The following is a 23327-nucleotide window of genomic DNA, read 5'->3' on the forward strand; positions in this document are numbered from 1 at the left end:
TGACTGCAGTGTAGAACAAAATACACTGTGTGTTTTGTTACTCTCCTTGTTCTGCTTTGACTTGTGCAAACAGTTTTAATCCAAAGGAAGAGATCATACAGTCTGTGACTGCGGTATCGTACAATCCAGTTTAGGGTGCAAATTACCCTCTTACGGCACATCCTGACATTGAATAGTGTTGTCTTGAATAGACTGTAAATAGTGTATCCTTCTCTTTCACAAGCCCTTGGAGCAGGAAGCCACATGCCTTAGCTCTACAGTGTTCAGGAGCCAGCACATCTGTGTGACCATGCACCTGCATGTGGCTGGAGATGTTCAAATACTGTCTTCAGTGCAGATTTTGAACATTAAACACACATCGCTGGTTGTAAACGGCCCCCGCATGCTGCTGGGGATTCAGAACCAGGAAGGCCATTTCCCGAAGCACGAAGCAACCTCTGCTGAGCTTGGCAGTGATGGATCCTTCCAGTCCAGGGCCAAACAGCTTGTTTTGGAGAGGTGGTGGGGCCGCAGCGCTGTTTATTGGGAGGCTCTCTGTTGCGTTGACATCGTGCGTGGAAGAGGTATGGGCAACCACAGGAGTGCTCACGATTGCCTGCTTTTGTTGGCCGAGGCAAGCTGGAGAGGCTTCTTCGGTGTCCAGTTGCTCCTCTCTGTTATTGCCTCTCCCTCTCCCAGCCATCTCTGGTGGTGGCTTAGAGATGGGCATTGCTCTTCAGCCATGGGTGAATGACGAAGAGGGATTAAGATCTTGACTTCCTGCATCCTGACTCAAAAGTAGGCATATGTGCTTTTTTTTGGTGAGTAGAAACAAATTGGTTTCGACAGAGCTTTTTTAGGGAGTTTTCTCAGGCACAGGATGAAATTTTGAGGTGGAAAAAAATCACACTTTTTTTTTCCCCTCTATTGGGCCAGCATGGTGAGGACCAACTGTATTTTTGGGTGCTTGGGATCCATGTGTGTCACTGTTGAGCATGTGGCTGTTGAGGAACATGTGCAGTACGTACACGTCTCCCGCACAGAAGTGTGGTGGGGTGGGATCCTTGCTCTGGACCCAGACTGGAGCTGTTCCTGGGATAGAAAATATCAAGACAAAACTGGGGAGGAAAGCACCTCTTCTGTCCCACTTACTGTGTTCTGGCTGATGCTAAACTGGTATGTTGGGTGCTTTCATAGTGTGTGGTGTGTGTTAGCTTACGCCCCAACGTTCATAGGCACATGTACGGTTTCTCTTCTGCATCGTGCTGTCCTAGCTGTAATCTGATAGCCATAGCCCTTGGACAGGGCAAGGCAAGGAGACTGTATATTTTTCCACAAAAGCTTAGCTAAGTGCATTTTTCTTATTGTGTTAGGGCCCTGATTCTTGAGGGGGGTTAGATGCTCTCAGTTGTGGGTGCTCAGCATTTTTGCAAGTCACCCTGCTCAGAAGTTGGTGGTTACATTTTTTTTAATGGGAAAAAGCATTTTTCCATTTGCTTCTCTATAAACTGAAACCACTAAAGAGCCCTTGCTTAGTTTTCCACACACAAGCACACACTGATGGGAGCATGAGAGGGACTGCAGGTCTTAGAATGCTTTAAGTGTGTGAAAACAAGGGGTCCTAATGAAAATGGTTTTGCAACTTAATTGTAGTGGGTGTGCCTTTGTTTGCGAAAAGAAATGAAAGTGCTGGAGGCCAAAGTGCTTTCTTTATCCTCAGAATAGTGAGCAGTATAAACTTCCCCGGCCAGTTTTGCCAAGGTGCCTGAGACCTGCAAGTCCCTGCAAAGGTTTGGCCCTCTGCTCGTTGGGACCCTTCCCGTGGACTTTGAGCCTTGAGCCATCCATCCTCGCATTGCTCTCCAGAAATACCATGTTTTGCATGGTGGACCTTTCTCGAGCTCTTCGAGTGCCCTTCTTAAAGCCACCCTTAAAAGGTGGCTTGTTCACGTCACTGCCTCACTGCATTTGGGGAAGCCAACGTGTCTTTTCCAGTGGTTTTGAGATGCATGACTTGCCCTCTGGATGGAGGTGCAGACCTCCATGTAGCCAGCGTTAAGCCTGTTGAAGGCAAGGGGATTGTTCTTCCTGGCATGCTGTCTTGAACCCCTTCAGAGTAGTCCATGAACCCCTATGAATCTGGTGCCTGGGGGCCAAACACTCTGCTGCCTTCTGCTTCAGGCTCCTCAGCTACCCAGTGCCCCATAGAAATGCGATCCGTTTTAAATAGATGCTGTTTGCAGCATCTTGGACTTGCTGTGTGAGGATAAGAAATGTTAACATAAATTCTTTAAATAACATCTAGTAGTGTTGAATGCACAGAATTACAAAAACATCTTTATATTCTGAGACTCATTTGCATCTTCACATTAAAAACTGTGGTTTTCTTTTCAGGGAATGGTTGCAAGATCTGATTTGTTTTGAAATCAAAGCTAAATTTGTGTTCTTGCTTTCCTCTTTGCCCTTCATTTGACAAATTTTTCTTGTTCTATAAATACAGAATTGTAAACAAGGGCTAATCCTTAGCAACAACCTGGAAAGTTAACATTTCTCTCCAGCTCCTATTATAATTAATTCAGACACCGAATATGATGTGATTTACACATAGTATTCCTAAGGCCAGGAGGTACTAATATCTTGTTAGAGAACTGAGGAAAAGAACACGCTTTTGTGTGTACCATATAACATAATTGCACTGCATTTTCTTTCAGAAGATGTTTAAAGATGCTTTTTACTTTACATTTGAAAAATGAAAGGCTTCTGCTTTTGCATTTGGCTGAAATTGTCTTAAATGTGTTTTCCCTCTTGCAGCAGTCAACATTGTCAAAACATTTTGCAAACTACATTTTAATAATATGGGTTAAGACCATCATTATATTAATTTAATTCTTGGTATAGGTAAATTCGTAAGATGCTTCCACTTTGTCATAAAAGTTTTTCACAGTAAACATCATCAGTTTTCCCTGTGCAGAAACGAAAGAGATGATATAGTCGATGAAAGGATAAATCCCTTGTGTTAAAATTGTTAAAATACAGCTTAAACTGTCTTTCTCTCAAGGTCCATCCTTTTATTTAATTTTCATTTAATTTTGTTTTGTTCTGTTTATATTTGTTCAGGGAGTGTTTTTGTAGTGTTAATCTATGTAAGCCACATGCAGTTGAAAACTGCAACTCCCAAAAGGCTGTGATTAAAACATTATGGATGTGGCAAACCACAAATGCAAAAGTAAGTTTACATTTAGATTTTCTTCATAAAATATTTTATTCAAGTTTTGTAATACCTTGGTATCGTGGTCAGCATTGCCATAAAAATTCTGTGTTATATGGAATGATACAATCTGTGAAGCATTTCCCATTATGTAGACACCATGTCTTTAAATTATAGCAATTTCTTAAGATTTTAAAGCAAAAGGAGCTCTTAGAAGTGTGATTAATAGCAGGGAATGAGGCTAACACTGGGTCATCAGTGGCACTCCATTACAAAAAAGGTTGGACTAATAAAAGCATCCATCTATTTGACCAATAAAGCATTTGAATGATATGCTTATAGTTTTTATCATACCGTAGTTACTTTGTACTGAATAAACTGTGATTTTACGTGCTGGAAAAGGAGCGTGGAACAGGCAGCGCGGCTGTGGTGAGAGCAGTTGTCTCAAGTAGGGAAATATCAGGACTTTTATGTGAAGCTTGATGTTTTCAGAAGCCTTCAGGTTGCGGTGTCTAAATTTTTGAAGCCGCTGTGAAATATCTAAATCCCCCGTGACCCGTGCCTGCCTGCCCGCAGTCGTTCGGTGAGGCTGGCCCTCGCTGTCCTGCAGGGAGGGGAGAAAGGAGGGTATTGTGTGTAATCATTAATTCAGAGTTAAGTCCCCGGCAGCCCCAGACATCAGAAATACTCTGCTGAAGCACAGGAAATGGGGCAGCACTTCTGTTTTCCTGGTGTGCAGACGCCAACCCCGTCCTCGAGTCGCACCTTTCATCCTGCCCGCTATTATGCTGTCAACCTGATGTATTAAAAAATACGTGGTTGCCTGAACAATACTGCGTTTGGGTTTTATTTAAATACCTGTCTTATTAGTAGGTTGTACTGATTTCATCGTTTTGAACCTTTTTTTTTTTTTTTTTACTACAACAAAAGGCTAAATATTTTCTGAAAAAGAAAATGGAGGTTCTTGGCCAGCCATGGATGTCCAGGACTGTGCTGTGAAGCAAAGTACCAAATATTCTAAAACTTGTGAAAAAATGATGAGGGGGGAGGCTTCTGGCCACCACGCTGTTTGCACATGAAATGGCAAGGGAGGGGAGATTAGTGCCAGGGCCAGCTGTGACCTTGGATGCTTCATATATTCGAAACTGGGATGATTTTTCTCAGTGTTTGGCGGTGGTGCTGGTGCTCATCAGAAAGTAGCAGTGAACCAGGTAGGGGCCACGGTGCAGCTGGGAGAAAAAAGGACCCGCGGTATAGACCACAACTACATCCTCTACCCCCATCCAACTAGTACAACGTCTTAAAGGGCTTATTTTACATAGGAGAGGGATGAAGAGACTGCTGGAGGTCACACGCAGGGATTGTGTCAGGGCAGGAATGTAATGCGGCACCCTGGATTAACCCCTACCGATAGGACCATCCATCTTCTCTCCCTGTACTTCAGATCTTTCCCGAAATCCATGTTCAGGATAGAGAAGTTACAGAGACCTCCCTGGTGGAGTGTTGTGATGGGCAACTTCTTGAGCATTACAGGGATAAGAGACGGGAAAGGAAAGGCTTTCTGGAAGGTGGCAAACCCAGGGGACTTGGGAGTCTTGAGCACCTTGAGTACTAATGTCACAGTGCCTCGGGGCCAAGAGATGGACGTCGAGTGGGGAGCAGTTGCGGCCCAGAGGTTTCAGTTGTGAGAAGACGACCTCAGAGGGGCTTCTGGCCCGTCTTGGGTTAATGAAAAGGAGCTGGGGAGATCTGCAGAGATTGGAGAATGGCGATGGGAGGCAGAAGCAAGAGGGTTGAGGATGGGAGAGAGAAGGGAGGAGGAAGAGGCCTGAACCATGCCTTGCTGCTTCAGCCTTCCGCGTCGCTGCGTGCAGGGAGCTGGCATGGGCATGGATGTATGTGTATAAAATTACACATGTACACGGTCATGCTGGGCAGATTAAGTTGTGTAGAAAGCAGTCAATTTGCTTGTTTGTTCTAGGAGAGGAATGAAAATTTTGCATCCCACCTTTGGCAGTTGCTCATTTTTTAAAAAAATGCAAATAGATCTTTTACATCAGTGGTTTGGCCGGTAAATCTTGTTTTGTAAAACACTTTCAAGTGTTTTCAACTCCTTTCTTTACCCTTTATCGGAACAGATGCACAGCTATGTATTTTCCCCTGCTGCCTGTTGTCTTGAGGTTGCACAGCAAGACTGCAAAGGCTTTTTGTTTGTTGTTGTTGAAGGGGAGGAAAAAACCCTCAATCCACAGAAGAGTTAACAGGATTTCACTTGATCTGCTCGTTTATGCAATGAGTAATGCGAGGTTGGTAACAGCAAATTGTTGTTTATAAGCAAACATGGCACTGTGTAAACAAGAAGGCCTGGTCCCCAACTGGTTTGATTTCATGGTGGTCAGCAGCTGATGTATGTAATGTACAACCTTTCTGCTTCTCGAAATGTCAGAAGAATGACTATTTGTTTGTCTTGAGTTCTTCCCAGCTGTTTACTCTGTAATGCATTTGCCTCAACCTTGATTCCCTAAGAGTGGCCCCTTTCTCCTCCCTGCTCTGTTTACATTAGTCCTGCCCTGAGTGTCACCTATGAAATCTGTTGATTATTCCACCTGGTTAATGTTAAATTGCTCTTGCAAGATGATGTGTTTGTTCATAAACACAAATGCTGGGCCCCTTGTTTACTCTACCCATGGCAGCAATCAGTTATTAAACAAATATTGCTTTGTTTGCGGGTGTGAGCAGCAGTTTATCCTGCAAGGTCTGGAAAAAAACCTTTAAATGCTGGGATTTTGATAAAGGAGAAAAAGGGGAGCTTGTCCCTGGAATGTGGCTGAAACTCACTTTGGTTTGCTTTGCTTATCTTTAACTTGGGTGAAGGGGCTAGAAAGATTAGCAAGTTGTTTGGTTTTTCCAAGAGATTTCCTTAGTGTAATGATATCTATCCAGTTGTTTGCTTTTTTCAGAAGGGAGAGAGCACTCCTGCAAGACGACTAGCACAGTGGTAGACGGCTGATGGCTAGAAAATTCTGCATGGAGCAAACAAGGAGTTAGAAGGTCTAGGACAAAGATATAGGGCTATGAACCAGGTAATCACCCCGAAAATACAGCCTTGCATTCTGTGTCAGCGTTTGGTCGGGGGCTTTTTGGTTTCCCTCTTTTCTCATGTCGGATTTTAATTGATGCATGTGCTCTCGATGGAGTTGGAAAAGGCAAAGCTTTCACTTTTATTTCTGAGGAGATCTGAGGAAAATCTCTCCTTTAGAAGCAGAGCCGTTTGAATGGAGAGAAAATACCAAATTTAAAAACATGCTCTGTTGCTCCTCCTCCTGCGAGTGAGATGACAGAGCTGCTTTTCTGCTTTTTATAACTGGAAAACTGCGTTTACATCTGCTAATTTCTGTATGCTGGCTGTTTGCTCTTTGGTTTCTGGGAGTCCTAATTAGAGAGCGCCATCCTGGTAGCTGTTGCTTTTGGGTTGTTTTGCAAATGAGCAAGAAAAACTCACTCACACCGTCTCTGTTTTTCAAAATTATTGTTTGTTATTGTTTCTGAATGGGGCTTGGAGTTCAAATGCCAGGCAGGACCTGTTAGCACTAACAGTAAATTGTTAGGGCTTCGCACACAAAGGGAGTAAACCCTCTTAGAGTGACCTTGAGAAAGAAATGTTAACTCTTTTTGTATGAAGGTGGTGTCTGTTCCTTTATACGTGAATTAATCTGTTAAAATATCTTGAATATACATTTATAAGAAGCTTTTGAAGGATAAAATTAAATAATTGTCCTTTTCATCCCTTGGAAAAGCAAGCAACAAAATATGCATAAAAATGTGATATATTGTATCGCAGCTCGCACCAGTGGTCCAAACATATTGTTCGTTTTGGCTACTAGAGCGGTGTCGGGGCTGGCGGGGAAGCGGGAGGTACCTGAAGTGTGTAAGTGGACAAGCCAGTCGTTAATTGACTCGTGTTACTGCGATGAATCAAACCTTTGCCGCGTTAAACTAAGTGAAAATAGTGAAGTGAAAATTGTATTGTGCAGAAGTATTGCAAAGTTGCACCTGGCTTTGAGGTGGTTTTCGACTTCTGGAGGCTGGTAGAGAGTTTAGAAATGCTTTAATGGAGATATGCATGGAGGGTGGGAGTCTAATTCATCTGCAGCCAGCACTTGGTCTTGCGAGGTTTGATATCATCTTATTGTAGCAGTGCTGCTGCTGTCTAGGATAAACTAACCGTATTTACTAAATGCAACTTTGGCCTTTTATTTGGTTGAATAGTCGCCTGTTTTTCTGTGAGACAGACTGCAAGAGTTTATGTTGCAAGCTCAGAGCAGTGTGCGTACAAACAAATAAGTGCTGGGCTGTGAGAATAGCTCTGCAGTTTCTGTTCCTGTTTTACACGAAACCGCGGGGAGCCCCGCACGCTGCTGCGCCCAGGCTGGGATGAGCAGGTGGGTACCTCCCGAGAGACAACAGCCGCGAGGCTGGCACCGAGGCAGCTCTGCCGCCGCTCTGCACCTCACCATGCTGCAGTTAAGTGTCCCTCCTTCTGGAGGAGTTTTTCCTCTAGTGCGGATGGTGCTCATGTCCGTACGGTAGCAGTCGCAGAGTTGTATGGTACAATGAACTATGGTTTCGTGTTTGGTTTGGGGTTTTTTTGCCACTCGCCATTCCTTTCCTTCCGAATAAACGATGATCCCAGTGATGGTAAGGATGATTTCTGTCAAGCTCATGGCTGAAAGACAGCTCTCCCCAAGAGAGAGAGGAACCTCACTCTGCCGATGATGGTATGTAAATGATTACATCATATTTGCCAGTCGCTTGGAAGTGGCCCAGCTCTAGAGCTTTTATGCAGCTATGGCATGAGCTTCATGCTGAATACGGATTTTAATAGCTGTCAAGCTGAGAGGCATAGATTGAGATAGAGCTGGCTTTGCACAGGGGGTTTGTTTATCCAAGGTGAGACTGGGAGTAACTTCTGTGCGCATGTGTAAAATGAAGGGAGGATGCAAAAAGCTCGTTCAGGGAAAGTTGAGTTGTCCATCGTCTCTGCCTAACGCTTTGGGTCTTACCTCAAGGAAAGGAGTGAGACCTGTTATCTCCACAGCGTGGTACGTTTTGGTGCACTAGCTTTTCATGGGGACCAACTCTAGCTCTTTTGAACAGAGCAAATGACAACCTTTTAATGTCTGTTTCAATTAATTTTTCTTGGATTTGCTTGTTCTCTGTTCTTACTGTTTGTGGTCAGCAACACCCTCAACAGAAGACATTTCCTTAGGGGTAACTGCAGTGACTGATTCTCTAAGAAGTTAAGTTGTTTGACCATGATTTCACAATAAATCAGTGCGGCACAAGTGGGATTAGGCTCCTGACTCTCCTTCCCTTCTCCTCACCACAGCTGTCTTAAATTTCAGCCCCTGCAGAGCATCAGTCAGCCTTTCACTGAGCTGCCTCCAAATGATTTCAGGTTCCTGTGGCCCTAACGATACATGCTGCTGCTGGAAAGAAGTAACCCAGACAGTGCAAGCCACACACGCAAACAATGAAAGAGGTTGTGTCGTTGTATACGGTTAAATAAATAAAAAGTTGTGGCAGCCTGCATCTAGACAGGAGTAGGTGAAGCTGCTGTTCAGGAGACTTGAGGGTGGCAAGTGGACATAAACCCTGGTAGAGGTTCAGGTTGGTGGAAGTTTGGCCTGTCGCTGGCATGACCCACAGGGAGGAGGTAAGGCAACCCGTGTCCTTCTCCTGTTGGCCAAGGGAATGTGCTCAAGCACTTTTGGAAAGCACTTGCTTTTCACTCACTGAGTTTAGTTACGCCTTCATGTTTTCCTCCTCCTTGTTCCTTTTTTACCTCCTTCCCCGCGGCTCTGTATCACCAAGTAGCTCTTCCCCAGCGTCGGGAGGGCAGGGAAGGGGAGCAGCCCCGTGTGAGCTGGATGCCGGGGCTGCGGATCGGCTCGCGGGGATGCTCCGAGAGCAGCATGATTTGTTTCCCTTCCCTGGGGAGGCTCGGCACATCACCTCTGCGATGTGCTCAACCTCTGCCGACCCAAGGCTTGGGATGACTCTAGCCAAGATGAGAGCGCCAGGGCTGCGCCTGTGTCAGGAGGCAAAGCCGAGGATGTGCTGCGGATAATCCCATTTCTTCTGGACCCTTTATTTCCTAAGCACTAAATGAAATTTCAGATTTTAGATACGTCTAGACATATACAGTGCACGATAAAGTTGATAATACATTAATCATTTTTAACAACAGGTAATATGCATAATTTATGGTGTTACAGTGCTATCTTTTTTGATATTTATGATGGATAATGCTCAGTTTTTGCCCTCATATTACTGCTTTAAATTATACCACAAGAAAATTAATGAGAAAGTAGATTTATGGGTTTCATTTGTTTGTCAATTCGGAAATTAATTGGGTGTTAATTTTAGCCGTCCCTCATCAGACCAGGTCTTTAGTATGTGTGCATTACTTTGCATTCATTGAAGCCTACCTCCCATTTACTGTGGGTCACTAGCTTTGCATACATTAAAATAGCCCTCAGGCTCATTCTCTTGATTACTTTTTGAACTGCCATGCATTAGAAAATTTACGCCTTTCTGTTATAATTATGAAAATTCGCTATTGGAAGATGGTGCTTGCATAACAGCAAGTATACAGTCTTGCTCAGTGATGTTAGATCATATAGCAAAGCCCAATACGTTTCGTTCTAATCCTAGAAAATAGCACTCTCGACAATCTTTGTTGTGTGAGTTTCATCCTTTGAAATTTCAAGGATCCATTTTAATGCATTGAATTACCTCTTTAAGCTGAGGAAATATCAAAGGATTTCACCTCATCGCTGTCTCTTTGTTTCCTCTTTCCACGCATCCCGTGCGTGTTCCTCCCTTGCCTTGCTCCAGGTTTGCCTCTCCTCCTCCGAACGCCGCTGTCAGACGTGACTCAGCATCGCTTTTCAGGACAGCGGAGCCTGACTCGCTCCGTTCCTTACTATTTCAGTTGATTCTTAAAGATCATCCTTAATTGCTCTTTGAATCCCTTTCTCCTTTCTCATACTGCTGCACAATTCAGCAACCACCAGTAGCGTGTAGGCGAGTGGCCTTCAAAGGGGTAAGCATGAAGTTTTATCCAAAAAGTACCCTAATGTACTGACAGTTGATCTATAGTTAGTTAGAACATAATTATACCTAAAATACACCCTGTCAGCAGGATAAATGACGGCTACTGAAAACTCTAAAAGCATGACGGGTGTTCACCCATCTGCAATGACGAGAGCGGAGGGGTTTGTAAGTTGAGAAAGGCTGCTGAGTTCAGCGTGATATGATTTAGTTAAATCATGCCATATGTTGGGATGGCTCTTTCTAATAGTCGTGCTAACCACAAACACAGGCAGAGAGAAGTCATCTGGTCCACCTGGCTAGTTTGGACTCCCCTCCCCGGCGTTATTTCTGTACTTAGCGTGGTGGCAGCCCTCGAGCTGCTCATGTGAAGCTGGCTGATTCACAGTTAATTGTGACATGGTGTAATTTAGTAAATGAGCAGCTGAACATCTGTACGCCTTCCCCCATGGTAGATCAAAGCCTTACCTTACACAAGGCTTTTAATTTCCACTAGTGAATCCTTTTTCTTTTACTGAACTCATGGATGGCGGGATGGTGCTGCTGGCCGCCTCACCGACCTAGGGACGGGGTGTCAGCTGGAGGAGATGGGTGTTTCGGCATCGGCTGGGGACAGTCGAAGCATGTTCCTGGAAAAATCCAGAAGTGGTGGTGGGATGTGGAGCCTGAGGCGCTTTCCCCTGCAGGGCACTTGCTCCAAAGATACCGGGACTAAAAGAGACCACCTGTGAGTTGGGCAGCGGTCTCCTGGGAAAGCCATCGTGGTCCTCGTTGCTGATAACGGGCAGCGCCAGGAGTGCCAGGCTGCTTCTGCATTGCTTTTGTACCTGTGCTGGGGGTAAGAAGCAGCTTTGCTCGTGCTTTGTGTATTGCCTTGCCGGTCGCGCTCTGGAGCGCGTTTCGTTCTCAAGAGGTAAAATCCTGTCTCTGCAGTGTTGCGTTGTCGTGAAATGCTTCCAAACATTGTTTGGGTTTTTCTTTTATAATTATACGGAGAAGTGCTCTGAAGTTAGTCCTGAGCTTGCTTTGGGGAAATGCTTGCAACAAATAGGTAAAATGTTTCCTTATAAACCATGCATGTATGGATAGTATGCCTGCTGGAGAATTTAGGACTAAATCTTGTGATTTGATCACTTTAAACTGATTTTACTGTTAACTCTTCTGCCTATAAAAGTAGAAATATATTTTATAAATCTGTGTTGTGTTTAATTTACATGTCCTTTCACAGCTGGGCCAAGTTCTTTAAGGGCATTTATTCTGCTTCATATAAATAATTGATCAGCCAAGTTAATTTACTTCTGCCTGACTTGGTCAACCTTAATTAACTGCCCTGGAATAAAGACTGAACTTTTTGTTAGCTTAAAATCTTTCACAAATGTGACAAAGAAGGGATGTATTATGACAACATTTTTGCTCTAGCACTGATCCCAGGGGACAGAAATGTTGAATGATCTTTATGTGCATATATATATATATTTGTAAACACTTCCAAGTACTAATGGTGGAAATAAAATCGTCAGCCTTGGAAGTAACTTTGAAACACGCAGGCTACATTCTGAATCTGTAGCCCAGGTTGAGTCTGGAAGCATATTAAAACAGAGATTTTTAAGGCCCGGAAGACCCCAGGGATAGTTTTTTAAAGGTGATGAGGCGCTTATTCGGGAGTCTTAAAAATGCCTCGCCAGATGCCTCTGTGTATGGCGAGGCATCTAAATACATCTGAATATCAGTCCCTTAGTCTTTCAGACTTGCAGTGGGTCCTTATTCTGACAGGTGCTTCAGTCAGTAAATCCTCCCTCATGCTGACATTAAACAATGCTGCTTAGTCTTTAGAAACTATACTAGTAGAAGAATTGCAGAAATTGCACACTTCAGCGCCCACCTCCTGCCTACTAATCTCCATGCTTAACCTTGCTCATCTAAATAGTCCAGTGGAGCTGAGAGACGTGTATCTGCAGCATCTGGTCTTTCTGATGTTACGGACTTTTTTTTTAAATGGATTAGCACAGAACATTTTCAAAATTAGGATTCCTTCAGATTCTGTCATTTTAGTTCAAAACACTGATGCTGGAGTCCTCAGGAAGATCATTTTGATTCAACCAAAGTTCACATCTGACCTATGTTTTTTCAGTTTTGACCATGCCCTTAAGAAATTAGCTGTTACTTCTGTCCAAGTCATCTGGAAGATGATTAGCTGTTGTCCTCCTGTTGACAGAGTGCCTTGCTTTGATTCCACTCCACTGAAATTTTACTCCATTAACTTGAACGTAACATTTTTGCCAAGGAGATGAGCCAAACTGTATGGCTTTGGCTTTGTATTTGACTGTGCATCAAAGCTAGAAAAGGTTTTGTGCAGGTTAAGATGGGAATCTTGAGAAATTGATCACCATTGCAAGATTTTTAAACCAAGCTGACATTAAGTCATATAAGAACAGTTCTTTTATTATGTGCTCCTTGATTTCAGGATAAAATTTTACAAGTTGTTGTTCATACTGCAGCTTAGCTTTGGTCCCTTCATATGGGAAAAACATCTTGTGTCACCTTTAATAATCTTAAGAGTCATTCTGTATCCCTCCTAACATGAAGTATCATAGAATTTTTATAAAAAAAGGAAAGATACTTACACTGGTAAGAACCCACCTATTTTAAGCTGTAAAAATGCACTTTCCTTTGCAGAATTGATATGAGAGCCATTCTGCTTTGTAGAACACGAGATGGACGTGTTCTTTTGCCATTAAATTTCTTAAGTCAGAACATGGTCTCTTGCATGTCATGGAAGCTTTTGTGGAGTACTGTATTTCCTATAGTAAATCATTATGCATAACAGCTTCTTCAGCACTATTTTGGTTACTTGGGGTTGTATTCAGACCAGAATCAGAGTTTGTAGTACTAGGCGTGAAGCTTCAGTTCAGTTCCCACAGAACCTAATCATGTTGCATAAAGTCAACCTTGCTTTGCTTTTTTCTTTCACAATTTTGAATGACAGACTTCACTAATAGGCTTCTGTAAGGCCCGCTCCTCTGTGCTGAGGAGAGACAATTATCTCAGCCATCCTCAGTGTACTATCGCCTCAACTCATTTAGGTGTGCTCAAAAAGACAAATAATAATCATTCTTGCAGAAAGCTCTCGCAGGTTGATTTTCATGACATGACGCTTAATGATCAAACCAAACTGTGATTATTTATGTCAACTCACATTTGACTACAGTGAAGAAATAAACAGTTTTATCTTTTCTTCCCTGAAAATCCTGTTTTCTATTGGAGGTATTTTAGCAAAGTGGATTTGTTTTGTATTGGTGTCCAGTTGAAGTTATATTGAAGTTGACTGCCTGTGAATGGGTGTTTTTAAAGCGAAGTTTGCTCAAAGGTGTTCACTTCTGCTTTTAAAATAATTTTTTGAAAGTCCAAACATCACCATTTTCTTTTACTCTTTTGATGTTCTCTTTGCAAACTCCGTTTCCAGCTCCATTTCCTTGATAGCTGCTGCTGATTCTGCTGGATACGATACGTAGGGTGGGCGCAGGCAGTGGAGGAGCCGAGGCCAGCCCTGTGCAGCTCAGGTGGTAGCTGGCTGGGGTACTTTGAAAGGTAAAATAGAGCATGAAATTTGTCATGGAAAAGGTTCTCAAGAACGATGATCTTTTTGTGACCAAATACTATAAATAATCCATCTTTTTCTCAGTCCTATAGGTTGGAAAAATTGTAGCGATTTCTACTGTTGTTTCTTTCCAGGAGCATTTTGCAATCCTAGAGACAATAAATAATTTCTTGACCAGTTTGGTTGTGAATTATTTTCTGTGTCCTGGAGAGATTTCGCTCGGAAAGGTATGCCAACAAATTGTGATCAGGCAGTGACAGATCTGCTCCTCAGTGGTGCACATTCTTCTTGCTGCTGTCAGAGGCATCTCGGAGCTTTGGTTCATGCTTTCTCTGACCCTCCTTAGCAGTTTATCGAGGTTCTCGCTTCCAGTCAATTTGTTGCATCAGAAGTGTTGGAGGATGAAATGTACTTCTTTACTGTTTCGGCACGTTGGTTTTAGCATCTCTTTCCACCGTGGTGTCCGCTGGAGGCACCTTCCACCAGTTCTTTAGTATGTCCTTCCTGTGTTGGGTGTGGTCTATGTGGTGGTGACGTGCCATCCACCATTCGCCATCGTGCATCACAACAGTCAAAGACGTGAGTCTCTGGGTTTAACCTGCTAACCCAGTCTTACATGGTGGTCATCCTTGTCCAGATCCTTCTGCTGAGGTAAATTAATGTAATGCTCCATTTTCTCCAGTTGAGGCTTGACCCCAAATTTGGATGGAAGCATAAAACAATTATATTAGTTCTTTCTTTTTGATTTATCTCTAGTTAAAAGAGTTGTATCCTTTTTAGTAGTGTAGCGTATAAAAATTGCTGGGTATACCTTTGAGTAACTTGTGAGCTGTCTGGAGAATCTCACTCCTGTCTCTTCTTCCGAAGCAACCTGTGCCATGCAGTCACTGCGCGGTGTGTAATCCAGCCTTGCTTGTTAGATGTAAACACTTATTTACACCTTATCATGCTTGTGGGCTTTCCTTGTAGTGCTGAAAATGAAAAACGCACCATACTCTGTGTCAGAGCAGGATCATGTTAAAACCCAAAAGCATTTGCTAGTGGCGTTGGGAAAGCTGTAGGTTTGTTTAGATCTCTGGAGCTTTTACAAGGGGGTTGACAGAAGCTTTATAATGAGGCCCCAAGCCCTTTTGTCCCCTTGCATAATGCGAAGATTTCACAAAACAGATTGAAAGAAGTTTCCATAGACCAGCTGAAATTTATTTAAATGTAATCAGAACATTTGAATCTGTCCTAGCACCATCCATGTGCTTGGGCGGCCGTTAGCGTGAATAGATCCCGTCATGATTGGAGCGGGGTCCAGCTAATGAGTGGTTCACCCGCCTCGGACGTGAATCAGCGAGGAGTGCTAACGCCGGAGCGTGGTGGTGACAAAGCCCTCGTTAGTTAGCTGCTTCTCAGTTATGACATTTTGATTCAGCTGTATGGATCATCATTATGAATGTCTGAAGCTACCAAATGAATGAGAGGTGTGGTATTGGTGCGTTGGGCTGCAGCGTACCTCTACGCGCAGAGTCTGATGCTGAATGTCACTTAGGGCCAGCAGACACCCGGGGAGCTGGTGCTGGAAGGAGGAATTTCTGCCTCTAGCCGGTACTGCACCTTCGTCGGCCAGGGGCTCCAAATTATGCACATGAGAAAGGGAAAGGGTTTTCCCTTTCTCACGGAAAAGGAAAAAAGGGAAAGGGTTTTCCCTTGGTACTTTTCCATTGAAATGCATTGCTTTCTCTTGCCCTTTCTGATTGATATTTTCCCTTACATGTTGGAAGGGGAAGGATTTTTCTTCTTCCTTTTGATTCGGGGTAGTTACTGAATTCAAACAGGTTCTTCCTTAAATATAAAGCATCTTACTTTCAAGGTGAACTACCCTGTGCAGAGGCATTTGGCTCACATGTGCACGTAGTGAGTTAGCATGGAGCAGGCAACGTGCTCGGAGCATGCAGCTTGGCTTACTGTACCCCATCTCCCCCCGGGTAAGGGTGAGAGGAGGAGCACAAAGGGAGGGAGGGATGGGCTGGCGGAAGCAGAGCAGGTTAATAACATTTAAATCCTGGAACCTGGGGCCTTGCAGGTAGAAATACCTATAAAACAACTCATCAAAATATCTCAAAGGTAGCGGTTTGCAGCTGAAAACTGACATACGTGCTTTGTTTGGGAGGGTCTTGTTGTGCACAAGCGCTGCCAGTTAGTTCCCAAAGACGTGTGTGAATCCCAGGAGCTCCAGGGTAAGCAAGTGGGCACTCATCTTCATCCTTGTTGCGGGTCCCATGACCCGCACCCAGGGACACACATCCACCACGAGTGGAGAGCCGTGCGGGCTGGCTGTGAACAGCTGTGGCTACTAAGATGATATTTAGCCAAATAACACAGGAGGCTCTGCACCGTAATGCTGTAGTGCATCCAAAGTCAGACCAAATCCATAGCCAAGAAATTTGCCAAAAAGACTAATTCTGTGAGCAGTTGAAGCAGTTTGCCCCAAACGAAAACTGATGGTGTCCGGCACATCCCAGACTTGGCCTAAGTTGCTTCAGAGTAATAAAAGGTGCTAATTCGGCAGTATCGTGGCGTGAAAGGAAACAGAAATAGTGAATGCTCTGCTTCACCTACCTGCCCCTACATAGTGTATATCAAGTTTTTGATATTGTCCATCATATGTTGCAAAGAATGACTCGTGCGTTTCAAAGGAAAGCATCCAGATGTAACTAGAGAAATTTAATTATGGATTCTGTGTGTTCGTTCAAAAATATTTTTTTTTCTCTAAGGGAAAAAAGATGTTGAGCAAATAATACTATATTTAGAACAGAACTAACTTACTAAAATTGTAGCTGTACCAACAGATAAATAAACATAAACTAGTAGCATGAACCATTAATGAAAGATAAATCGTATGAAGGGAAATGACAAATGTTTACAGTTTTGGCAGGATTTAAAACAGGGCATGTCTCCTTATATACAGCAACTGTTTTAACAGCTGCTTTTTTTTTTTTTTCCCCCCCTCCCCTCCCCTAAATTATTTCAGGTTTTTGAGTCATGATGCAAGAATCTGGGACTGAGACAAAAAGTAACGGTTCAGCCATTCAGAATGGAGCGAGCGGTGGCAACCATTTACTAGAGTGCAGCCTGCGGGAAGTGAGATCAAACGGCGAGACACCTTCAGTTGAAATTGGGGCTGCAGATTTAGCACATCTTCAGCAACAGCAGGTACTGTAAGACATATTACAAGTTTCCTACTTACAGAAAAAGCATGAAGCATTTAACACCCCCCACCCACCCCCCCCAACCCTTCATATTTGCCAGTCAGAGGATGCTTTTAGGACTTGCCTGTGACATTCTGTACATTTTTGGCCGTAGGGGATTGCAATTGTTAATGTAAAGGGAAACACTGGACTTTTCTTCCGGGGCTCCTTTTTAATTGTTCCCTGGAAATACCCAAAGATCAGGGCCTGCTTCTGTTGCCTGAATGTGTTGAGTCTGGTGGCAGCAATTGGGTGAACCGCTGTATACAAATAACTGGTTTCCAAAATATGTCACTGGGTGGAAAATGCACTAACGTTAAGTTTTGTTTTTGCAACAAATTTTAATATAACCTAGCAACCTCTATCAACAGAATGTTTTCTATTAGTGAGAAAGGCTGTGGAGGTATCTGCTGCGTCAAAACGTCAGAATAAATAAATGAATACATCCCATGTCAGTGCTCCTCAATTCAGAAGAATCGGGACCAAATTGTGCGTTTTGCCTTTGTATTTTAATTAGTGTATTTTCTGGGAAGTGACCAAGTTCAGCAGTGTAAATTATGTGCATAACACGTTTTGTGTCTTTCTTTTCCCTGATAAAATTTTGAAACCCTCCGAGGAAATTTTACACCAAAGTGCTGGGTAGGTATCATTAACGTGTTTGGGAACAAAGGCTGCAGCAGAGCCACGGTGAATACACTTAGGCCTAACCCGCGCTTTCTCTAATGCAATGAGCATTCTCAAAACCTTTTAAATAAGCCATTGGCAGCTAGTTAAGACTCCCCTAAGTGTACAGTGATCTTTTTAGCAGGTTGTCGTGGAGAAGAAAAAACCTGCACTCAAAAACAAAGTGAACGGAAGGCTTGCGGAGGAGCAGGGGACCCTGTTTGCCAACCTAAGACAGAAAGCTGCCATAATTAAACAAGTCAGAAAAATGAATGATGCTAAATGCATAGACTTTGGTTGTTTCAATCATTTTCATCCTACAGGTTTTTACTTGAAGTGAGAATACCATCAGTGAGAAAATCACAGCCATGCTGAATTCATTACTGCAGTAGTCACACAAAACCACGGATAAAATTTCAATAACTGCAGGCCACAGTTGAGTAAACAGTTGCACTGAAACTTAATTCCTGTTGACTTTTCCCTCGTTCTTCGCCAGGGGCACATTCTGATTCGTAGTGCAAAGACAACAGGGGTTACAGCTTTGATTAATATAGGACAGTAGAAGAGGAGTGGAACAGTAAAATATGTTCAACACAAAGGTCTTGTCTTAAAAAGGCTTCATATCAAAATGAGTTAATTACGCTGCGCCTTCCATAGGAGCACTATGGAATTTTCCAGTGCTGCTTTGTGCGGAGAGAAACAGAGGGGGGGTCATGCAAACACATGCACACCATAGACCAGAATTGCTCAGACCTCTGCTCCTCCGCTCCTACCACCAGTTACTAACCTTCACTGCCGGCACCTTGTGCCAAGGCTTCTCTGTAGCCATCCGGAGGGCTCATGCTGCCTTAGATAACGTCGTAATCTCGCGTGTAATGGGTTGTGTCATTCCACAGCCGCCCATTTGGTCAATTAAGGAGTGGCACCAATTCATTCCTACACGGGTCCTCCAGCCCTCCCCCAAACGGTGCCCGGCACAGACACAAGTGCTGCCAGCCCCGCTGGGAGCAGGGCACGGGGCTGGGGGGCAGGATTGCCAGGCTTGGGATTGCTTTCACGCAGCTCAGATTTTATCGTATAGTTTATTTATGCTCTGCCAGTACAATAAACGTGGTCGGGGAGCTTGCTTTTCTCCAAGTTCTTAGAAGACCTTTATGTTCTGTGTTTGAATTCTGCTGTTAATTAGTTTTGATGACTAACTTCTCCATGGAGTTTATCTTTTAAAAAGCAAGTTGATTGCAAAGTTTAAAACAGTTATTAAAAAAAAAAAAAAGAGACCAAGACCTGATAACAACAAAAGGGTAATCAGAGCTAGCATAAAAATATCAATCTTTTTGTTTGGAAAATATTTTTAAACGCTGAAAAGAAGAAAAACCCGTTGTTTTCAGACAGCTAATGCAAGCATTTACAGATACACATACAACATGGAGCATAATGTTTAGATGTTTCTCCGTATACAACATATGCTCTCAGGTCACTTAACAGAATGCGTTCTACAAAACGCTTCTTCAATACAAATGAATGAGTTCTGAATTAAACAGCTATTTCTTAAGAGCATTTCATTCAAATCTTTCATTTTGCCACCTGGCACTTGTTTTGTCTGAAAAAAAAAATCAGTGGCGGGTAGTTTGAGCTTTGCTGTTGTGGTTAGTTGTGTATTCCTATGATGAGCGTGGCTGAGCGGTAAAACCTGGACATACAATGGCTTGTGTAAAAAGCATCTGTGCTGAATTTTGGTTCACATTTTTTGTGAAATTTATGAATTTGTAAGGACTAATAGCTTTGTTAGTACGAGAGAGGAAAACAGAAATGCTTCAGTTTTTTTAGGAAGTTTTAATGGGTTTACAAACTTGTAAATATTTTACCATGGAAAAATACGGAGCACCACAGATGTTCATATGTTTGAAGGAGCAGAGTACGATGCGAGCACTCGTGTAGTAAGTGCAGGGAGGACTCGTAGGACAAGTTTTACGCTTCCCATGTCATTTTAGGGTGATTCTGCCATGCAAGGAGACAGAGTGTGATGTGGTGCTAGATTATTTTAGCATTAGCAATCTTATAAAATGTACTGTTAAGCTGGGATTAGCAAATGTGGGGATGAGTTCTGCTATGTATAATAAAACCAAATAGTTCCAACTGATGTTTATGTTTGTAATCATGAAGTAAGAAAGCCAAAGCAATACAAGTGACTCTCAGGGACAGTACATCTGTGGAAGAGTTGGATAAAAATGGAGATGCATATAGGAGCAATCACCTCCAGAACTAGACTGAAAGGGAAGGGGAACCCTTCCCCGCAGTATTTTGGCACCTGCTGAGGGTGGGAGAAGTTGCCTTCCCGCTGCTGCTGACTCCAGAGGTGCCGGTCATCGGCGTCTTGCAGGAATGACTGTCAGGATGAGGTGGAATGGGCAGGGTTTTGGTGACCTGCCTATAAAACTTGGAGTAGGCATGAAGGTTACCTGGGTCGTTGGACTTCCTAAAGAGATCAGAAGCAGGCATTTGGCATGAGGTCAGGCAGTGGGGCTCAGGAGCTTGTTCCCAAGGTGCCCACAGAGGCAGAACCAAGGGACGGGGCAGAAAACCTGGGAACGGGTATCAGTTGGTAGAGTATGGGTACCAGTACCAGGCAGAGTCTGGCAACATCTGTTGGCTCTGAGGCATCATGGAAAACATCTGGGAGGTGCAAAATGGGTGTCGCAGTGACCCACAAGCTGAAAGTCAAGCTGGGCGAGGGAAACTTGGACAGAAAGTATGTAATGATGGGGTGACTCTTACCTGCCAAGGAGTAATAAATAAAAGACTCATGGGGACAAACTGCCTTTTAATGTACATGATCACAGCTTTAGTTGCTTCGGTGGTTTCTGACGTCTACTCAAATAGAAGGTTTGATGCTTCAGCCCTAGCCAGTTCTTTTTCTTTTTTTTTTTCAGCTTATAAAATAAATATTATTTATTGTGTTTTATTTTTATCCTCAGGACTATTCATTAAAGTGTTCTTCACATTATTAGCAGAGAAACAAGAATATGAATTGAACAAAGAGAGAGAATACAAAGTTGAATTCCGATATATAGCAGCAAGACACCAAATGCTGTGTTGCATGGTGGCAGAAATACAAACCTCTCCACATCAATGGCAAGATCTTCTTTGATACTGTAACTTCAAGTACTGCCCCACGAGTATAAAACTCAGTATCTTTTGTCTAATCCAGAATGCTTTTGAACTTTTAGGAGGTATGACTTTAATAGTAATTTGTTGACAGATTAGCTGCAGAGATTGCAAAGAGTTTATTTTGCAGAACTGGCAGGCTCGTATCAGTGTTCTCTTAAGGAAAAAAACACACATTGCTGTTTTGCAATTGCTTGCATTTATTGACAACCTGCGCTGAGCAGGCAGAATCGGAATGTTTGTATAATGTAAACCTATAGCTTGTCTGATGGAGTGTAGTGTACTTTTAGGTAGTGCACAGATTGCTTGATAAAAAGGGTTACAAGGTGACTGTGTTTACGACAATCTGGAATAGCAATACAAATGCAACTGGTACATGGAGAAACAAGGAGGAAGTTTATATAAAGAATTATAGGGAGGTTTCCCTTCTTCACTTTGTCTTTGAGCTGAACTATACTGTAATTATGAAGTATCACTTCAAGCTTTCTGAAGAGTTTTGATAAATACTAGTTTTGCCATGTGTCCACAAAGTAAGGAAGGAAGGGTTTTTTCCCTTGAAAAAAATTGATGCATTATAAATGTATTTCATTGCATCCTGTTTTGTACTTTTTACACTTTTATTCCACTGAATGTATACAAATGAAAAATACAATTTGTTCATATATAGGAGATAAAAAGAATGTTTGTTAGACATAAGAAATTTGGACTAGGTTCTGGTGTCTGTGCCCAAGTCAGTGATTTCTTCACGGTCGGTCTCACTGACTGCAGTTGGGGTGCTTGTGGTATCGATGTGAAGATGCCACAGTTGGGCCCTTTGGCAGTAGTTGTTTCAAGAAATGTTGAGATGTGAAACGTTAGATTGAGAGAAGTGAGCTCCAGAGGGAATATGTGGTTTCTTCAGATTTTGTTCATGTCCAAAGATGAGGAAAATGTACAAGAAATGGGGGATTTGGTGTATTGTTGAGAGGCTGCTTTAATTGGGCAGATCAAAAAGAAGATTTGACTAGAAAGAATTCTGAATATATCTCAGTGTAAATTAAAGTAATGCTTTTTTAAAAAAAAAAATACTTTGGTGAGTTTCATCTTATTTCAAAAACCCGTGGGGAGAGGTTACAAACTGCATCAGGAGTTTTATGGTCCCATTGATCATGATGTGGACTTACCTCTTTAGAACAAAACTGCTAAACTAGATCCAAGATAAAGGCTTTGTTTCATATTGACATAACTGGGTTAGACCAAATTTGTTTGTTAGACTTTGAGGGAGCGTCCGTGTTGAGTCATTTTGTCCGAAGAGACATAAAGCCTAATTATTAAACTGCTGTTGCTATTGAAAGAGCCACTTGAAAGTATAGATTAAACTCCATGCAGGCTATTGGATCGTGTCTGATTTTGTATTGTAGTACACTGATAATTGATGATTACAACATGGTGAAAAGATCACTGCATTTGTAGAGCTTGTGCTGTTTCATCAGAGAATGTGAAAAACAACTTTATGCTCCTGGTAACTTCGTGTTTTTATCGTTCAGACTTTTCCCCCAAGTTCTCCCATCTCCCAACATTGAACGGAAGGTGACATGATGTCTTTTTAGTCATTCAAATCTAATAACTTTTAATCTGAAGGTTAAGTAGTGAGATATAAACTAAGAGACGATAATATCAATTTTATGTTCACTGAAGGGCACAATATACCTCTTTCTAGTAGAGGGAAAATTGTGCGTAAAATGTCTTTTGCTTTTCAATGGAAAAGCTGTGGCTCTGAGAGCTTAGGAATGAAGCAGCACTGGAAAAATTAAATAAGTTTTAACATAGGCTGGCTACCTTGCCTGGATTTTAGAATCAATGATTTTTTCCCTTAATAATTCAATTTTTAGATCTCTTGTCAATGAACCATGCTGAGAACATTCACGAGCATTCTCTATCCTCACTGTTACTAATGTCTTTGTTATAACTACTTATTGACATCAACAAGCCTTAAATTTTCTCTAACTGTTGAAGGGTAAGGGGAAACTACCACTTTGTTGCACTTGCTGAGATTACTGTTTTTTCTTTGCCTTGGTTTTGTTTTATTTTGCTTCTAAGGTCTTTGATAAATAACTGCATAAATCTGAGTCCTCAAAGCACCTTGACATTGGCACCCAGAGCTCTGCAGTTGTGTGTGCAGATACAAGCATGTACATGCAGAAGCTGGGTCATTAGACATGTAATCACCTGGATTATGTGCACATCCAAATCCAGAAGTCCTCTTTAGGCTATGGATGTCTATTTCTGTATTTATTTATTTTTTTTTTACAATAGCTGCTTTTACCTCTCCTGGTAAATTAAGATCATGCAGTAATCGTTTAGGTTTATGTGGGCTCTTTGA

The 23327-nt window shown here is 42.6% G+C and overlaps 1 protein-coding gene across 1 annotated transcript in view; it reads left to right on the forward strand.

The window, feature by feature from the left end:
- FOXP1 (forkhead box P1) overlaps nt 1–23327 on the forward strand; it is a 197494-nt gene that overhangs the window by 16091 nt on the left and 158076 nt on the right. The window contains exon 3 of the mRNA XM_050904489.1: nt 16921–17102. Within this exon, the coding sequence (XP_050760446.1) occupies nt 16932–17102 (171 nt within the window). The 5' untranslated portion in view covers nt 16921–16931. The remainder of the gene's footprint in view (nt 1–16920; nt 17103–23327) is intronic.

The sequence above is a fragment of the Gymnogyps californianus genome, chromosome 13 (assembly GCF_018139145.2).
Source record: "Gymnogyps californianus isolate 813 chromosome 13, ASM1813914v2, whole genome shotgun sequence".
Taxonomy (NCBI): domain Eukaryota; kingdom Metazoa; phylum Chordata; class Aves; order Accipitriformes; family Cathartidae; genus Gymnogyps; species Gymnogyps californianus.